Below are 17997 nucleotides of genomic sequence, written 5' to 3' on the forward strand. Positions count from 1 at the left end.
GTTCAGTTGATTTATATCCCACTTTTTGACTTGTCTTCAAAGCAGCTAATAACTTAGAATTATAAATATGTTTGTAAAAATGTACACCCACAAAGCTGGATGCAATAATTAAAAGCTGTAATGTATAACAATTAAGACATAGATTAAAACATTTAGAATCATAGAATCCTAGAGTTGGAAGAGACCACAAGGGCCATCCAGTCCAACCCCCTGCCAAGCAGGAAACACCATCAAAGCATTCTTGACATATGCCTGTCAAGCCTCTGCTTAAAGACCTCCAAAGAAGGAGACTCCACCACACTCCTTGGTAGCAAATTCCACTGTCGAACAGCTCTTACTGTCAGGAAGTTCTTCCTAATGTTTAGGTGGAATCTTCTTTCTTGTAGCTTGAATCCATTGCTCCGTGTCCGCTTCTCTGGAGCAGCAGAAAACAATCTTTCACCCTCCTCTATATGGCATCCTTTTATATATTTGAACATGGCTATCATATCACCCCTTAACCTTCTCTTCTCCAGGCTAAACATACCCAGCTCCCTAAGCCATTCCTCATAAGGCATCGTTTCCAGGCCTTTGACCATTTTGGTTAAATAATATCTTATCTTATTTTTTAAATATTAGAGCAGCATTTACGGTGTAAAAGGTCTCCTGAAATAAAACCATTTTAGCCTGCTATCTGAAACTTAGTGAGAATGGCGGCTGCCTGATACCTAATAAGAGAAAGCTGGGCCCACATTTGATGGGCGTTGTAGTCCAAAACATTTGGGGAAACCTCTGAGATACTTTTCTCATCTGGTGATTCTCTTTTTTTTTTTCTTTTATCATTTTTATTGATTTTCCAATAAAAACAGCCAATTAACATATCCATCTAATCATAATCCAATTAAAAAAAAAATATTACAATCCAAATTATTAATTTTCCCGGGCTTCCCATAGTCTGGACCTCTGAAGTATATCTCCAATATCTTCGTTCCTGCCGCCTTCTTGTTCTCATATTTTCCACATTCTGATCTTAACGCTTTAAAGTTCTCTGTCCCTGGCTATGCGATTCTCAATCATGTCAGAAATCATATATCCTTTCATCCATCGAGTACAGCTTTATTTGTGTACATATATTTTTTCAACAGTCTATTTGCCAGCACAGTTTTTCCTGAATTCATTCCAATCTTCCAATCCAGGCTGTTGTCCAAGCCTGTCGTTTGAAATTTAATGACGCATTTACTTCCACATTGTTAAGTTGTTACTGATTTCCTGTCGTTAAATTGTTGAGCATACTGTTTGCAATATTGCAGTGTAAATGAACTGTATTCCGCAGATATAAGTCATTTGGCGATCGATCAGCTTTTCCGGAAACCACACAATCCCCCCCCCTCTGGGCCCTAGAAGGGGGGGTTTGCTAGACATCCATTTAAGCCTTCTCGCTCGGTCATAATGAATAAATTCTGCACACAGATGCACTGTATGTTATCCCAAATCATTATAAAGTCAGCTAGCAAGTATTTCCCACTTCCTTCGAAAAAGGGAGGAATTCTCATTTTTCCGTGCTGCGTCATATTAACAAGCGCCATCTTGTTTCTTCTTTTATCTTTATAAAGTCTTTCAAGTCTAAGTAAAGCTGCACAATTGAATACTTAATTATAAATAGAAGTCCATCTGTACTTTTAAAAAAATAATTAGGTTTCTTAATGAGGCTTGGCATAGAAAAACAATTGTGTAGGTATTGAGAAGAAAAGGAACATACCAATCACCTCCATAATCCAAACACCATGATGAGAATCTCTTTGAAGTCCAAGCTTAACCACCAGGGACTGTGCAGTTCTGCAGGTTTTTTCAGTCTTCAGTCCAGACTATGTCTGTTTATTGTCCAAATCTAATTATTTTATCAAACATATATTTCCAGCCATGAGGGTGACTTTGGAGAGTGCCAGCCGTGCCGTGCTCTGGAACCCAGCATCCTGCCGCTTGCACCTTGATGCAAGCTGACAATATTGGATGGTCTGCAGGTCTACGAGACAGTCCTCCCCCACCCTGGGGAGTCTGCCCATAATTACCCCCGGTTCAACCCTGAATTACCAGCACGGCTGAGGTCTCATCGTGTGGGAGTCACCCATTTTTCACCGCCGGAAACAGGAAGCCTCATATGGTGGTTTTCATTCAGCCACTAGCCCAGCAAAAACTGCAAAGTTGAAGACAAGAAACCAGTCTTCCACATTAATAATATATTTGATTTTATTTGGTAATGGCCACAAATTTAGTATGGTTTTAAGGCCAGATAAGTATTTTTATTTAATTTCCATGTCCCATCAAAATTTTCCAGCTTCATGAAGACATCACGTTTTGTCATAAAGCAAATTCCCCATATCTTCCTTCCAAAACTGTCGTTATCACAAACTAATCTGAAAAGCTTCCCACCAGCAGATTTATTCCACACACACACCTGGTCAACCAAAAATTAAAAATAAACAAGGGAAAATGTTTTAATCAAATATTAGCTGTAACTTGTATGTCAGCATCATAAATCCTGTTTCTAAGCGAAGTGCAGAGTTCAGGCATGAATCTTCCTGTACTTTTATATATAGCCAATAATTGAGAATTTATATTTCACCATAAATGGTTATATAGCCCACTCTTGTTTCTTACATAGGAGGGTGTAAAACATGTTAAAGACCGGCAAGGCTGAACCTGGCTGTAAATGCCAACTATACCAGTTGAACTCAGCAGAGTAGCGCAGGCACAGCGGAAACTTCTTGGTTGCAAGATGAAGGCAAGTTGCAGGAACACAGGAACTCACTGCCACTAGTACTGTGTAACTATATACAGCTTTATTTACAAGAACAAAACAAACAGTACATAGATCAGTACTTCTCTCTATCTCTCCACAACACAATAACCACATCAGAAACACACCACCAACTCTCCACAAAACCCCACAAATTCAGCCTTAGTCCAATAGGGTTACTGCACCAACCACCAAGCTAATTATCCAGCCCTGGAGATTGCTGAATCACTCTTCTGGGCATGTTGCCAGCTTTTAATTGCTATGTGACCAGATGCACGTACTCACACAGTGAAAAAACCTCAACAAAACAGGCATCCCCAAACTTCAGCCCTCCAGATGTTTTGGACTACAATTCCTATCTTCCCCAACCACTGGTCCAGTTAGCTAGGGATCATGGGAGTTGTAGGCCAAAACATCTGGAGGGCCGCAGTTTGGAGAAGAGGAAGCGCTCATTATTCACACTATCCCGTTTATCCCTTTTGAGAGGATTATGCAAAGCAGCACTTAGTTCAGGGGTTGGCAACCTTTAGCCGAAAAAATAGCCAACAGCCACATCAGACTTTCAGCTTCTGAAAAACGTTAGAAAACCGGAACACTTACTTCAAAGTTCTTGGTGTTCGGGAACCAAGGTTCCACTGTAGTCATAACTGACATCCTAGGTTAAGCATCAGATATAGGATATTACTTGTTCATCAGCTTGAGGATGCCAGGGAAAACATAATCTCCAATGTACTGCATTATTCTGTGTTTCAGGATGAGAAGTACCTCCATATTGACGAAACTGAGATCAACAAAGTAGAAAAATGTGTCTGTGACACCATGGAATGGCTACACAACATTCGGAACGCCCAAGCAAAGCAAAGTCTAGATCAGGATCCTGCCGTGTGTGTGAATGAGATCAAAGGAAAGCTGAGGGTAAGTGTTAATCATGGTACAGAAACACTTTCTGACGGTTCATCTCCCAGGAAAGGCGAGCCTAGGTGAAGTTCATTCTGAAGACAAAGGGGCAGAGCAGGGTGAACTATTGCAAGCATAGATGTTGAGATATTGCAGGGCTGGGGCCTTCCAGACGTCGCTGGATTACAACTTCCATCATCCCTGGCTATTGGCTGGCTGCTGATGAAAGATCCAACCGAATCACGAGGGCCACAGGTTCCCCATTGCTGGTACATGGCATAGGATTAAAGACTACATCCTTTCCTCTCTGCACTTACTGGCTGCCACTTCTGGGAGTGGGAAGGTTTTGAGCATGGTGGCGTCTTTGATGCACTTTGTATTACTAGATGTTGAGAGGAGAGGCAGGGCTGCATGTTTCTGCCATCAGCCAGGTTATCGCAGTACAGTCATACCTCATGTTACGTTTGCTGCGGGTTACGTACTTCCGGGTTGCGCTCTGAAGTACCGGAACGGGTTACTTCCGGGTTCGGCGCGTGTGCATGCGCAGAAGCACCAAATCACAACCCGTGTGTGCGCAGACGCGGGTTGCGAAGGCTGTGGCTTGCGAACGTGGATCCCGTTTGCAACCCGAGCGTCCACTGTAATTAGTTTCTGGCCTAAACAGAGCCGTTGCTTTTCAAGCATGTCAAGGTGACTGAGCTAAAATAAGGCAGTAGTTTATACATATTGGTCAACTGCATCAATATAATTTCTGGTTTTTTTTATTTTCTGTTTAGGAGCTTCACAGCTTGTGTGAGCCCATTGTAACCCAAGCCAAGCCAAAGGTAGACTCTCCCAAACAGGAAGAGCAACCAGAACCATTGCCTAATCATAAAAACGAAGAGCTGGAAGAGATTAAGAACATTGAGACAGTGCAGCAAAATGGCGACTGTCACATAAACGAGAGTCCAGTTAACATGGACCTCGACTAGACCCAATGCATTTCAGTGAGCAGCTTCATCATGGGAAAAGACTTCAGATGTGTTATGTGATATGGGGGGGATGTAATGTTTGAGGGGAGGTATTTATACTTTGTTTTATTATTTGGGGAACGAATATATTGAAAAGGTAGAAGTTGAGATCATGATAATCCTAAAAGGAAAATTCCCTTGGTAACTTTCAGATTCCTGTGGAATTGTGAACACTTAACAAAATCTTCTGTGTGGGAATTTAACCTTTTGTAATCAGTTAAGGCTACCTAATATCAAGGGGTTGTTACAAAAGGGTTGCAGCTAGAGCTTTTTGTAGACACCAAGGTAGTTTTTCCTTTCTTCTCCATTTTTGATACATTTCTTCCACTGGCAAAATACATTCAGTCAAAGGCATACACGAAAACCAAAACTTTAAAGAAAATGTTATTTGTACCCATTGTCCATAATATTTGCTAGACTAAAAAAATTAGAAGGAATATGTGAAGCAGCATGCAGAATTGCTTAAGTTCCGTCTCTTGCTCAACAAGTCGCTTTCATGTGTGAAAAAACTGAATGAAGGTTAAACTGATCCTGTTGTAAGTTCTTGTGGTGCCTTTAGTGAGCTTTAATAAAGTTCATTGAAATGGTGTGGTTCTTTACAGTGTTGGTTTTGTGTTACTCAGTTTCTAGCCTAGCCTTGGTCTCGGAAGCTGTTAGTAGCACATAAATACTTTCTGAATAACAAATTAGATACTTATGGCTCAGTGGACTGGATCTAGCCTCCAGTTCAAGTATGAAACCACTAGAATGCAAATTAGCCATGTCTAACTTAAGTCTCGCTGATCTTCCATGCATTTACCCAAATTATGACTTGAACCTAGACCAGGCATCCCCAGACTGCAGCCCTCCAGATGTTTTGGCCTACAACTCCCATGATCCCTAGCTAACAGGACCAGTGGTCGGGGAAGATGGGAATTGTAGTCCAAAACATCTGGAGGGCCGAAGTTTGGGGGTGCCTGACCTAGACCCAAAGCCAACAGTTTTCAGTGGAAGAATTAAGGATGTGCCTTTAAGTCTCTCTCACGGTTAAAAAAAAAAAAGTGAAACATGCATGCTAAACTCTAGTTTGCGTCATACTGGCTATCAATGTTTTTGCCATCCATTTGAGCAGAGGTATGTATCAGTGTGATGAGACAACAGAACAGCAACGCTGTTACCTTTAAAGAGGAGGATTGGGCTCAGGAAAATTCTTATTAAGCACCATTTCAGCTGAAGGGGGGGGAATAACACAACAGAAGAAATTACACCAGGACTTTAAAGCATGACTTTTCACTGGTTCCAGTGACTTGGCAAATGACAGGCTCAGTTTCTTGCTGCTCCTTGGTAATTAGCACTGAAAATGTCTGTACCGAGAACAGACAAATCGGGCTTCCGACAGTTTCCCGGGAAACTGTCAATTTCATAATAGTTGATTGTGCGGTAAGTGTTGGGTCCCCCGTGGCTAATCCGTCTGTTTAAAAGCTTGGATCGCTCATGCTTCAACCTAGGGGGTGGGGAAAGGAAGTTGCAGGTGGGAAGAGAAAACTCTGTGGTCAATTTACTTGCCAGCCTGGGCTTCCCGCTTACCTCCTGCTTGAAGTGTTTGCATAAAGACGCTTGCTAATTTCATCTTGAATGTCCTCAGTGGTAACTGTAGCCGGGGAGAGCCGGGGATTAGAGATTGCTTCCTGCCGAAAGCAGAAGAACAGCCACTGCATTATTCATACACCTTAACTGCTGTTAGAAGAGCAATAGCAGCCGGTGATGCTGCTGCTCTTGAATCTTCCGCCATGGAAGTTTGGGGAGCTGCTATGTTGGAGAATCCATACTGAAGCAGATGGCATAAGGCTGGTACCCAATCAGATGGCAGCCATTTCCATTCTGTACTTTGCACGCTGTTAAATCGTTCTCCTTTTGCTCAAGGTTTCATTGCCAACATCTGCCTTTTAAGTTGCTATTTCAGCATGGTACTCATTTAACAGGTTTGTTTTTCCTTCCTCCTGGATTTACATATTAATTTTAATAGGCCAGAGAGGTGCATTTAGCATCTACTGAATGGCAGGGTGTGGTCATGGCTGCTTTAGGATTTCTTTGTGCTTATCTTACTGTACCTTATATGCTCCCAGAATTCTTTGCTTACTCCCTCTCCCTGCCATCAGAAAGGGAAATCTGCAAAATCCTCTGGGCCCAGAGAACCACCCCGAGGACCATAGGATTGCTCCCTTTAAAGGAAAAAGTGGGACCTTAACAGAAACATTGCCCCAGCAACAATTGCTGGAGATGCAGGAAAATAAAACGATTCAACTTGCTCATTTTGCATTGACTAGCGATGCTTTCAGAACACAAAGGCATACATAAAAACTGGTGGGCTCAGGATGTGGCTCATGGCCTCCCCCTATTAACTGCACCACTGCAGTTGACATACGGACCTTAGGTGTGGCAGGATCCTGCGTTATCTTCTCTTGCTCTCTGAGCTGCAGATCGGAGGACTTGCCTTCTAGCACAGGGTGAATGGGCATACTTTGAGGATGTATCAGGATTTCATAAGGAACCATGGGATGTTTCCAGGAGGATGGGGTAAAAATTTCCCAAGGTTCGGCTTGGCCAAAGGTTCCTATGGGGAGAGAAAGGAAATGAATCTCTAAACAAGTGTAACTGAAGAAACAGCATGCCATGGAAGTACTGTAGCTCCTTCAGTAACTTGAGGCTGCAGAGAGCATTTCTAAAAAGAAATATTACTTAAACAGGATGTTGGTCAAATAGCAGTACCTTCCATTTCATAGAATCATAGAGTTGGAAGAGACCACAAGGGCCATCCAGTCCAACCCCCTGCCAAGCAGGAAACACCATCAAAGCATTCCTGACAGATGGCTGTCAAGCCTCCGCTTAAAGACCTCCAAAGGAGGAGACTCCACCACACTCCTTGGTAGCAAGTCCCACTGTCGAACAGCTCTTACTGTCAAGAAGTTCTTCCTAATATTTAGGTGGAATCTTCTTTCTTGTAGCTTGAATCCATTGCTCCGTGTCCGCTTCTCTGGAGCAGCAGAAAACAACCTTTCACCCTCTTCTATATGACATCCTTTTATATATTTGAACATGGCTATCATATCACCCCTTAACCTTCTCTTCTCCAGGCTAAACATACCCAGCTCCCTAAGCCGTTCCTCATAAGGCATCGTTTCCAGGCCTTTGACCATTTTGGTTGCCCTCTTCTGGACACATTCCAGCTTGTCAGTATCCTTCTTGAACTGTGGTGCCCAGAACTGGACACAGTACTCCAGGTGAGGTCTGACCAGAGCAGAATACAGTAGTACTATTACTTCCCTTGATCTAGATGCTATACTCCTATTGATGCCGCCCAGAATTGCATTGGCTTTTTTAGCTGCTGCATCACAGTTGACTCATGTCAAGTTTGTGGTCTACCAAGACTCCTAGATCCTTTTCACATGTACTGCTCTCAAGCCAGATGTCACCCATCCTATATTTGTGCCTTTCAAAAAATTTTGCTTTACATATTGCAAGCTCTTTGGTATTCTCCGGTGATGCACACCCGGAGATGAAGTCCTAGGGCTAGCTGTTCCAAAACTCCTCATGATAACATAGGAATGAGGAATGTACCGTACCTACAGGAGTCATGGGCAGATTGGGTGCTTACGTCTTTGCACACAGCAGTTGTGTGTCAGAGTAACTTCTGCTTCAGGGCGGCTAAACCAACAACCTGCTGCAATATCTTAGACTGTGGACATTTGATAAGCACAAGAGATTGCGCATAGTTCTTTTTAAAAATTGGAGCGAGGATAGCTCAATATTTTAGTAATGTTGCATGAGAAGGAATGCATTTGCTGTTCTAAAATTTGATTTCATCCACTAAGCCACAGAGACTGGAATCAAAGGGACTTGAGGAATGACTGTCTAACTTGTTTTGTTGCCAAGTACACTCAGACTGTGTTCACATGAGGGGCTAAAATGCAGCAAAATCCACCACCCCGTGTTTCAAGTTGCATAATGTTGTATGCACCAGAGAGAGGACAGAAATGTCTTCGCCCACATTCCTGGCAGCCGCATCCCTTCCAACTCTAATTCATGAAGCTGTCACCTGCGCATGTCCTGTCATCTGCACATGTGCAATTACTGTCTCAAATGTACACACCTCGGCTTAATTGCAATGGGCACATGGCTTAAGTTTTCAAATCAGACAGAAGCTGGTTCGAGGAGAAAACATATCAAACAGCAGTATTTCTCAATAAACTACAGGGAAGATGCGGCTAGATTTGCATGCGCACAGCTTCAAACACCAGGAGTGGGTGCTCACTGGAGCCCTAGTAAATATTAATGTGTCAACCGTCTATGTTAGGGTGCATTCCTACACACAGCTGTCAGTTCCTCTTAAATGAGTAATATGGTCCTTGTGTTTTGTGCATGTGCCATTTACCAATGTATTCTCCATCCAGGCTCCACAACCGAACAGTACGATCAGTTGAACAAGATAGCAGGATGTTCTCTTCATCTATAACTTCTAACCTATTTATCAAGCCAGAGATGACAACCAGTTAGAAATCCATGTGCACAACTTATTTTTGTTAAAGGTTAAGCCAATACTTACGATGGAACCAGATTCAAATGAGCTCTCCAGTGGTTCACATCTGTAGCAACAGAAAGGAATAGAACACAGGACTCAGCTACATTAGTAAAGAAAAAGCGCTTTATGTGCATTATAACACTGTGTCACCAGATGGAGCTGTGGAGTCCTGTCCTTTGGCAACGTGTTTTCCCTTTATGAAGTTCACAACACGTTTTTCTGAAATGCTTTTTTGATGTGTCTAGATCCAGCCTCAGTTCATGGATAAAACATACATTACAGTATGTAAAAAGGTAAAGGTACCCCTGACCGCAAAGTCCAGTTGCGGATGACTCTGGGGTTGCGTGCTTATCTCACTTTACTGTTCGAGGGAGCCAGTGTTTGTCCGCAAACACCTTCCAGGTCATGTGGCCAGCATGACTAAGCCACTTCTGGCAAACCAGAGCAGCGCACGGAAACGGCGTTTACCTCCCTGCCAGAGCGGTACCTATTTATCTACTTGCACTTTGACATTCTTTCGAACTGCTAGGTGGGCCAGGAGCTGGGACCGAGCAACAGGAGCTCACCCCATCGCGGGGATTCAAACCGCTGACCTTCCGATCGGCAAGCCCTAGGCTCAGTGGTTTAGACCACAGCGCCACCCACATCCCTTTACACGCAGTGTGGTGTGTTTGAAGTCACATGAAGTGCAATCCTATACATGTCTACATAGAAGTAAACACAATTTATTTCAATTGGATTTACTCCCGGGTAAATGATATTTCAACTCACTGAGTCCAACTGGACTTGCTTTTCAGTACACATGTGCATTTGTGCTGTCAATCTATAACCCAAAAGCAAAGATGCTAAACGTCTCTACTATAAGTAAAATATACATACACTTTGGTGCTTCTTGTTCTGGATGCTGAAGAGCATAATCTTTGATGTCATGGACATACACGTATCCATCCTCATCGGCGGCATACAAATATGAATCATCAGCAGTCACGGCAATGCCGGTGATCAAGGATTTCCCTCTTGACTGGAACACACATTGATGCAGACCATGTTGTTAGTTAACACAGTTACATAAGGGATGGGCAACTTCTCTATTCTAATGGAAGGAGAGCTTCAATCTCCATGCCAGAACAATCAAGGTGTCCTGAAGTTGTCATCATCTAGCACAGCTTTCCCCAACCTTGTACCCTCCAGATGTTTTAGACTACAACTCCCATCAACCACAATCACCACAATTGTGCCACCCAAGGGCAGCCCCACATAAAATGCTTTGCAGCAACTCAGCCTTGAGTTACATCTAGCCTGTAGGCTGCCAAATTGCTGTCCCTGATTTACACCACATGGGAAGCTGGTGTTAATTGTGGCAACCCTCCAAGCAATTTGTATGTGATTAACTAACATGATTGTGGCTTTGGGCTACATATATCACACAAACATTTCAGCTCACAATGCATTCAAACAGAGACTGTTAAGCCTTTGCTGCAATTAAACACAGAACCCCCACACCCCAGCAAACATCTGCAAAACTTACAGGTGCAAAACTTGCTATGAGTGGATCCCCAGCGCGCAGGCTCCAAAAATACAGATGACCTGAAAAAATTGTAACAAAAGGGGACAAACCAGTTAATAGTATCAAAGCAGAAGCATACTTTTTTTAGCAACAAACTATTAATGCGAGCAGAAATGTCTGAAGGCTGGTTCACATAACTACAGTGCCACACTGAACACGTGGCTTGAAGTGGCTCAGAACATTTGAGTAGAAATCATGTAACCAGCGGGATTTGTAATGATGATTATAAGTGGTCTAACATAAGGTAAAGGTAAAGGTACCCCTGACCATTAAGTCCAGCCACAGACGACTCTGGGGTTGCGGTGCTTATCTCGCTTTACTGCCCGAGGGAGCCGGTGTTTGTCTGCAGACAGCTGCTGGGTCATGTGGCCAGCATGAATAAGCCGCTTCTGGCAAACCAGAGCAGCGCACGGAAACACTGTTTACCTTCCCGCTGGACGTGCTTTCGAACTGCTAGGTGGGCAGGAGCTGGGACCGAACAGCAGAAGCTCACCCCGTTGCGGGGATTCGAACCACCGACCTTCTGATCAGCAAGCCCTAGGCTCAGTGGTTTAGACCACAGCGCCACCAGCGTGGTCTAACGTAACAGCTCTCCAAATCACAGACCACTGAATTATGGGACACAGGGAGAATCTCTGGTGACTTTTTTGAGACCAACAATTTACACCAACTGGAAATGACGATGAAAGAAATCCAGTCTGTCAGTCTTGGTTGCATTAGGACTAAACAGAAGAATGTAGTAAATGAAATCGATGCCGGAAATTCGGCACCCCATGATAGTACAACAGTGATGACAAAATCCAGTTGGTAGACAACATTTCTATACAATGTTTAAAAGGCGCAGGATGTCAAGGCCCAGACCTTATGCCCTCCTGGGCCCCTGCTCCACTGTCCCTAAGCCTCAGGCCTATTATCTCTTCCAGGTGCCCTTCCTTCAGGATCCTAGTAGGATGCGCAGCTTTGTTACCTTAGAAATCAGCATGGCAATTACTTCCTGTTCTGCAAAGGTTATGCAAGGGTTTCTGCAGTGTTGACGATAGGTGAACCTTTGTCCCTGTGGATGTCGCTGAACCAAAGCTCCCATCGTCCCTGGCCATGGGCCATGCTTGCTGGGGCTGACAGGAGTTGCAACTCAGCCACATCTGGAGGGCCAAAGGACCCCCACTCCTGTTCTATATGTGTCCACTTGTACAAGAGGCTCCATAGGGGAGTTGCTCCAACCCCTTGATGATTTTGATTGACTAGGTTAGTTTGGTTGCCTAGAGTTTTGGTAGGCTACAACACCAACCACATTTCAACCAATCATACCTTGCGGCCCATTGGAAACAAGCGAGGCTGCAGCCGATTCAAATTTCACCGCACGGGTCTTTAGAAAGATTACACGGCTAACACTTGCATCAACAGCTGCGGAGGGCAAAAAGAAAAGACCTGCTCCTTTAAAGGAAACGTCATTAAATATTCAAATACTTAAGCTACAGTTAAAAGGCACAATTTGCAGGCAAGCACTCCTGCCATTAACTTTCCTGATGTTTACTTTTACATTTCCTCTCCCTTGGATTTCAGATGCTTCATTCCAAACCCAGACTTACTATTGAGTAGATGAAAGGTGCTTTGCTAGGTTGAACTCTGAAATGTATATAAGACTTGCTACATTTTTGTGTCCATGTGGTATAAATTTACTTAATGCCGAATCAAAATTCTTTGTCTCATTGCACTTAACTGGGATGGGGGATTGGGCCTTCTCTGTTGCCATGCCGAGGCTTAGAATTCCCTTCCAAGGGAGGCCTGCATCACTCCCTCACAGTTAGCTTTCTAATGCAATGTAAATACCTGGCAGATTTGTCAGGCTTTCAGTCTGCCAACTGACTAAAAACTAAATGTAATCTTAAAAAAAAATTAACCTAAGGGGTTGCATCCAACAATATGCAAGTTGCATTTCATTCACGCAACTGGAGTTGCCCTTTCATTCCTTGCAGGCCCCCAAATCTGCTCCAGGGGGTCGCCGAAAAGTAGCAATGTTTATTTCCTTATCGCTTTCAACCTGACTCCATGAATGCATGCAGAGCTGCCACAGCAGGGGCGTAGCCAGGATCAGAATTAGGGAGGGGCAAGGGGTGGGGCCAAGGCACGGGAGGGGAGGGGCCACAGTGGGGCAAGGAAAGCCATGGTCGTTCAGGGGCGAGGGGGCGCCAGGATCAGCCCGAAATCGGGCTGCTCCGATCCCCTCCTCCTCCGCGATCGCCGGGGTGGGTGGAGGGAAAGCCCAGAGCCGTGCAAAGCATTTGGATGGCTTTCCCTCCACCCGCCCCACAGCCAGTGAGAAGGGAGACGTCCTCTAGCCAGCTGGCTGTGGGGCGGGCGGAGGGAAAGCCAGCCAAACGCTTTGCGCGGCTCTGGGGCTTTCCCTCCACCCGCCCTACAGCCAGCCAGGGAGAAGGGAGACGGCAGCAGGGCAGGCTGGCCAGCGGCCCTGCTTCTAGGGGGGGCAACTGCCCCCCCTGCCCCCCACCTATGCCCATGTGCCACAGCCCAAACAGTTGTTTGTACTATAGCAACTCAAATAACATCTGCGTGACAAATGGGACAGGGATGGTTGTTTAAAAGTCCTCATTCCAAGAAAATAAGAGCTGTATGCCAAGATATCTGCTCACAATCACAATACTATTTGCAGGGGGGGGGGCTGTGTGGAACTAATACTATATCAGAGACTTCAGACCTTAACTTCGGATGCAGGGTGACTTTCTGCCCACCCATCTGCAAATTGGGAGACGACCAATTACAAGTGGAAAGTTGTAAAAAAAACAGCAACTGTCATTATATTGAGCTGGCTACATCACATCCTTGTGGGATAGAAACTGGTGTCTCTCTCAACCATAACAGGCCTGTTAGCCAATAAAACAACTTGGGATGCACTTCCATGTTTCAACTTCCATGTTTTCCACATCTATTCAATTCCACAGGCAATTATTCATGAAGAATGATTCATCCATACATAGTAGTCCTGGATAAAGGGTAAATCTGTTTTCTGCAGTATTTTTTTAGATGAGTGAACTTACGTTTGGTAACAGCGGCAATAGAAGTGTGGAATTTACGACATATGTGACCTGAGATCATATTCCAAACAATAATTTCACCATCATAACTTGAGGTTGCAAGGAGAGTAGGTGGGCACTGAGCAATGCACAAAATATCTTCTTTGTGTCCCCGGTTCTGGGAGAGAGGGAGTGAAAAAAACAGTGCTGGTTGTTACTTGTGCTTGTCGCTTTGCAGCTGTACTTCATGTATTGATCAATGGGCAGTTCAAGCCTTGAAAATTGGCACCACATAAGACTGAATTGTGGTCAACCACAAAGCCTCAAACGTCAAAATTGTTGCTACGTGTCGTCGCCCCCCACTCTACTCCACCAAGAACAAGTCTTCATAAAAAATAAAACAGACCAACTTTTACCCCTTACAGGCATGGGCAAACTTGAGCCTCCAGCTGTTTTGGGACTACAATTCCCATCATCCCTGACCACTGGTCCTGTTAGCTAGGGATCATGGGAGTTTGGCCATCTGTGCCTTAGAATGTACAGGACGTCTGGGTTATATTGAGCTCATTATCAGTGGTGGAGCTTCATACTCCGGCACCGGGGGGGGGCAGATAGCAGGCGGAGGAACGCGCTGACCACAGGGGCGGGGCATGCACCCTGGGGGCGGGCTGCGCCACCCACAAGGGCAGGGCACGCCGCCTACAGGGGCATGGCGCCCAGCATGGGGGGGGGGGGGAAAGCTGCAATGGCACCCTACTGGGATTGCGCTGCCGGGGGCGGTGCGCTCCCCCTGCACTCCTCTTCCTCCGCCAGTGCTCATTATATGCCCTAGGAGTTTGCTGAAGTACAGCAGCTCATGCACAACCACAGAAAATAGTTAACTACAGAGTATCTCTTTATTGGGCCCTCCTTCACAGAAAAACCAACAGTGTTCATTTGGTCTCTTCTAGGAATGTGAGAGAAATCAATTTGCACTTCCTGAACAGGTGTGCAAACTAAAATACAGACATACTTCCTCGTTTGCAAGTCTCCTGATTTTGCAAGGCAATTCTCCACCCCAAACATGCATTTTAAAAAGATATACTATATAATAGGAATGTGCTCATAAAAAATAATTATATTAGTGAAAATAAAGGTTAAAAAGCTTTATGTTACAGGAAATTGTTTGCAAAAATGTGTATATTGTAGAGAAAATTCCATACAGAAATGCATATATTAAATGAAATGCATTCAAAAGACACCTGAACTTTCATGCATACTTTTTTAAAAAAATAATAATAATGCAAACTGATATGGAAATGGGGAGAACTGAACTTAAAGGCTGGAAAAAAAGAGAAGCAGGCAGAAACTGAAATTGTCCAGTTCATCCAATGCTAGTATCAGGCCCGGCTCTAGGTGTAGTCCCGGTGGCGCGGGCACCAGGGCGCCGGGCCGGCAGTGGGGGCGCTGCGCGATGAAGCCGCACGGAAGCTGTCCTGCGCACTGCGAGGGCGGGGGCGCCAGAGCGATCTCTGCGCCTCAGCGCCAGGGTGCCCGACCTGCTTGAGACGGCCCTGGCTAGTATTAGGGTGGTTCTACACAAAGGGGGACAAACACTATAAAAAGTCATAAATCATAGAAAAAGAAAAAGAAACACTATGAAAAATTGCATAGAAATATTGTGCTCTTCATCGCCATCTGGTGTTGCATGTTTATAATGTATTCAAAACACTGTTTTTTGACTAATGTAGCTGAGTCTTTACAGTTTTATAATCTGGCATAACTAGCTCCATGCATACTGTTCAAAGGCATCCAAAATAAAAATATAAAATAAAATAAAAATAAAATTTATTACTTATACCCCGCTCATCTGGCCGGGCCTCCCCAGCCATTCAGGGCTTACTAAGGGAGAGGTTAAGTTCCAGCGAGCTGAACAGAACTTTACCTGCTTCAGACTGCATTGCATATCACCTATATGAAATTCTACATATCAAACACCATACATAAGCTCAGCATCAATAAATAGTTTTCGAAGTATACAAAAAAGTCATTTAGATTTGAATAAGGACAAGATGCAATCTTACTATATCATCCTGCCAGTGGGCTTGAGGTTTCTGAAAGTGATGGAAGTTTTCTGTGGAATCCTGCAACATACATACATCCAAACAAAAAGATACATGTGTGTGAACATAAGGCTATATATGCGTGTTAAGATAAGATATCTTTATTGTCATTGTCCCCTTGTGGGAACAACGAAATTACTCAGTTGCTACATCCACTCAGATAAAGCATTCCGCATAATCCAAAATTACAAAACCTAATTAAAAACAGTAAATATAATACAAATAACAAGTAAAATAAGATGACTTCAAAGTCCATGAAGTTATGAGGTTATGACAATGATACTCTTTCTGCCTTTTTGACTCCAACAACAATGTTGTTAGCCAGAGGTGCAAAATGAGAGTTTAACCTTAATTCTACCATTCCATTGGCAAGGCTCAATATCTGCCCCACCTGTTTTCTATCCCAGTGCTTTGGCGCAATGTGAATTTCAATAATAAAATGTGATACCGTATCAATATGCTTTTTGTATGCAATTTTGCTACTTACATAAAACAAGTTTATCCTTCGATCCCATCCAACACCTATGATGTACCTGGAAGAAGAGTTAGCAAACAAATATTACACGTATATTTAGGGCTGCCAGACGTCCAGGCGGATTTTTGCTGAATCGGCAAAATGTTCGGATTTCTAAAAAAAAACTTTTAAAAAAGCACCCCCCCCCAGTTCAATTTTGTCCTGATTTTCACTTTGGGGAATATGACAACCCCATATTCTAGAAATATCAAAACCCAATTTGGTTGGGTTCTGTTTCAAGCCACAGGAACAGAGGAAGCTCCCTTAAACTAAGTCAGATCATTTATCCATGCAGCTTAATATTGTCTGCACTGACTGGCAGTAGCTTTCCAGGTTTTTCAGGCTGTGGTCTCTTCCAGCCTTACCTGGAGATGTTTGGAGTTGAACCTGGGACTTTCTGCATGCATGATAGGTTTGATACCAGTGACCATGGTATTCTTCTGGGATGGAATCGGAATTGGAAGTACTTTTTTTTACAGTTGCAAAGCATATACCCCCTAGCAAAGCATATTTCAAATACAGTACCTAAACATCTACTGTTTCACTTCTAGGAATTTCCTTCCTCCCCCCCCCCAACCAAGCCACAAGGTATTCTACACACAAATCTTGAAACAACTCTTTACCTGATGTGGTCTTTAGCAAGCAGGGAATGTGCCAGTGTGCATTCTGTCTGACAACTTCTGAGCAGGTCTCTCTAGGCATCCCTTTTATGAATGGCTTGATCTGCATGAATAGGCAGGTGTCCACCTTTGGCTCCATGCCATTCAAAGCATTACCGGCTAATCTCTACATATTAAACACCTGCTAAAGGCACCCAAGGTGTTCGTGTGTTTTTTTCCCTGGCAGTTTGGCAGCACTATTGTATGTATTCATATGCGATCAAATGCCTTTACAACCCAAAGGAAGCTCCATAGCTCAGTGTAGGCTCTGCATTGTAGAGGGCTGCACACTGAACTCTTAGCATTCCTTGACTAAAAACTAAAAAGGATTTGAGGTAGCACGAAGCTGGGAAAGGCCAACCCTGAAACCCAGAGGAGCCATCATCAATGGTCTCACTCCGTATAAGGCGAAGAAGTCCTTACAGTAAGGATATTTTGTGGAACACTCATGGGGCGGGGCAATTTAGGTGACAAAGATACATGTCTGATTCTCAGAATGCCATATGGAGAAGAAAAATGCACCTGAATATAAAGAAATTAACCGCCCTGTAAGGGTGACTCCCTACAGGGAGCCAACCCCAGCCAGCCCCCATCATCCTAACGTCCACCTCGCCAAGCACAGGGAGCAGCAGTGGGTCTGAAGCAGCCACGGGGGAGGCGAAAGACACAGAGGGAGAGAGAAGCCAGCGTGCGGAGCGATGGGAAAGCTCAGGGGAGGAGAGATGTAGGCAAGGGCTCAAGGATGCTGGAGAGCCCTTCCACCGCCTTGACAGGGAGGAGGCTGAGAGGGCATCGCTCCTTCCGGCGCAAGAGTTAAGGAGAGCACCGCAACGCAGGTCAAGGGGGAGGCGTTTTGGGGTGCCCCGACTACTTTGCTGGCGT

The 17997-nt window shown here is 44.3% G+C and overlaps 2 protein-coding genes across 2 annotated transcripts in view; one reads left to right on the forward strand and one right to left on the reverse strand.

Moving 5' to 3' along the window:
- Window positions 1-4644, forward strand: part of HSPH1 (heat shock protein family H (Hsp110) member 1) — a 34746-nt gene extending 30102 nt beyond the window's left edge. The window contains exons 17-18 of the mRNA XM_060273803.1: window positions 3530-3691; window positions 4450-4644. Coding sequence (XP_060129786.1) covers window positions 3530-3691; window positions 4450-4644 — 357 coding nt within the window. The remainder of the gene's footprint in view (window positions 1-3529; window positions 3692-4449) is intronic.
- Window positions 4645-5655: 1011 nt separating this feature from the next.
- LOC118085230 (WD repeat-containing protein on Y chromosome-like) overlaps window positions 5656-17997 on the reverse strand; it is a 30095-nt gene continuing 17753 nt past the window's right edge. The window contains exons 20-30 of the mRNA XM_035115657.2: window positions 16430-16475; window positions 15904-15963; window positions 13865-14018; window positions 12117-12212; window positions 10770-10828; window positions 10121-10262; window positions 9266-9305; window positions 9095-9183; window positions 7092-7276; window positions 6250-6350; window positions 5656-6166 (exon numbers count right to left, since the gene is read on the reverse strand). Of these exons, the coding sequence (XP_034971548.2) occupies window positions 5986-6166; window positions 6250-6350; window positions 7092-7276; window positions 9095-9183; window positions 9266-9305; window positions 10121-10262; window positions 10770-10828; window positions 12117-12212; window positions 13865-14018; window positions 15904-15963; window positions 16430-16475 (1153 nt within the window). The 3' untranslated portion in view covers window positions 5656-5985. The remainder of the gene's footprint in view (window positions 6167-6249; window positions 6351-7091; window positions 7277-9094; window positions 9184-9265; window positions 9306-10120; window positions 10263-10769; window positions 10829-12116; window positions 12213-13864; window positions 14019-15903; window positions 15964-16429; window positions 16476-17997) is intronic.

The sequence above is a fragment of the Zootoca vivipara genome, chromosome 4 (genome assembly GCF_963506605.1).
Source record: "Zootoca vivipara chromosome 4, rZooViv1.1, whole genome shotgun sequence".
Lineage (NCBI taxonomy): Eukaryota > Metazoa > Chordata > Lepidosauria > Squamata > Lacertidae > Zootoca > Zootoca vivipara.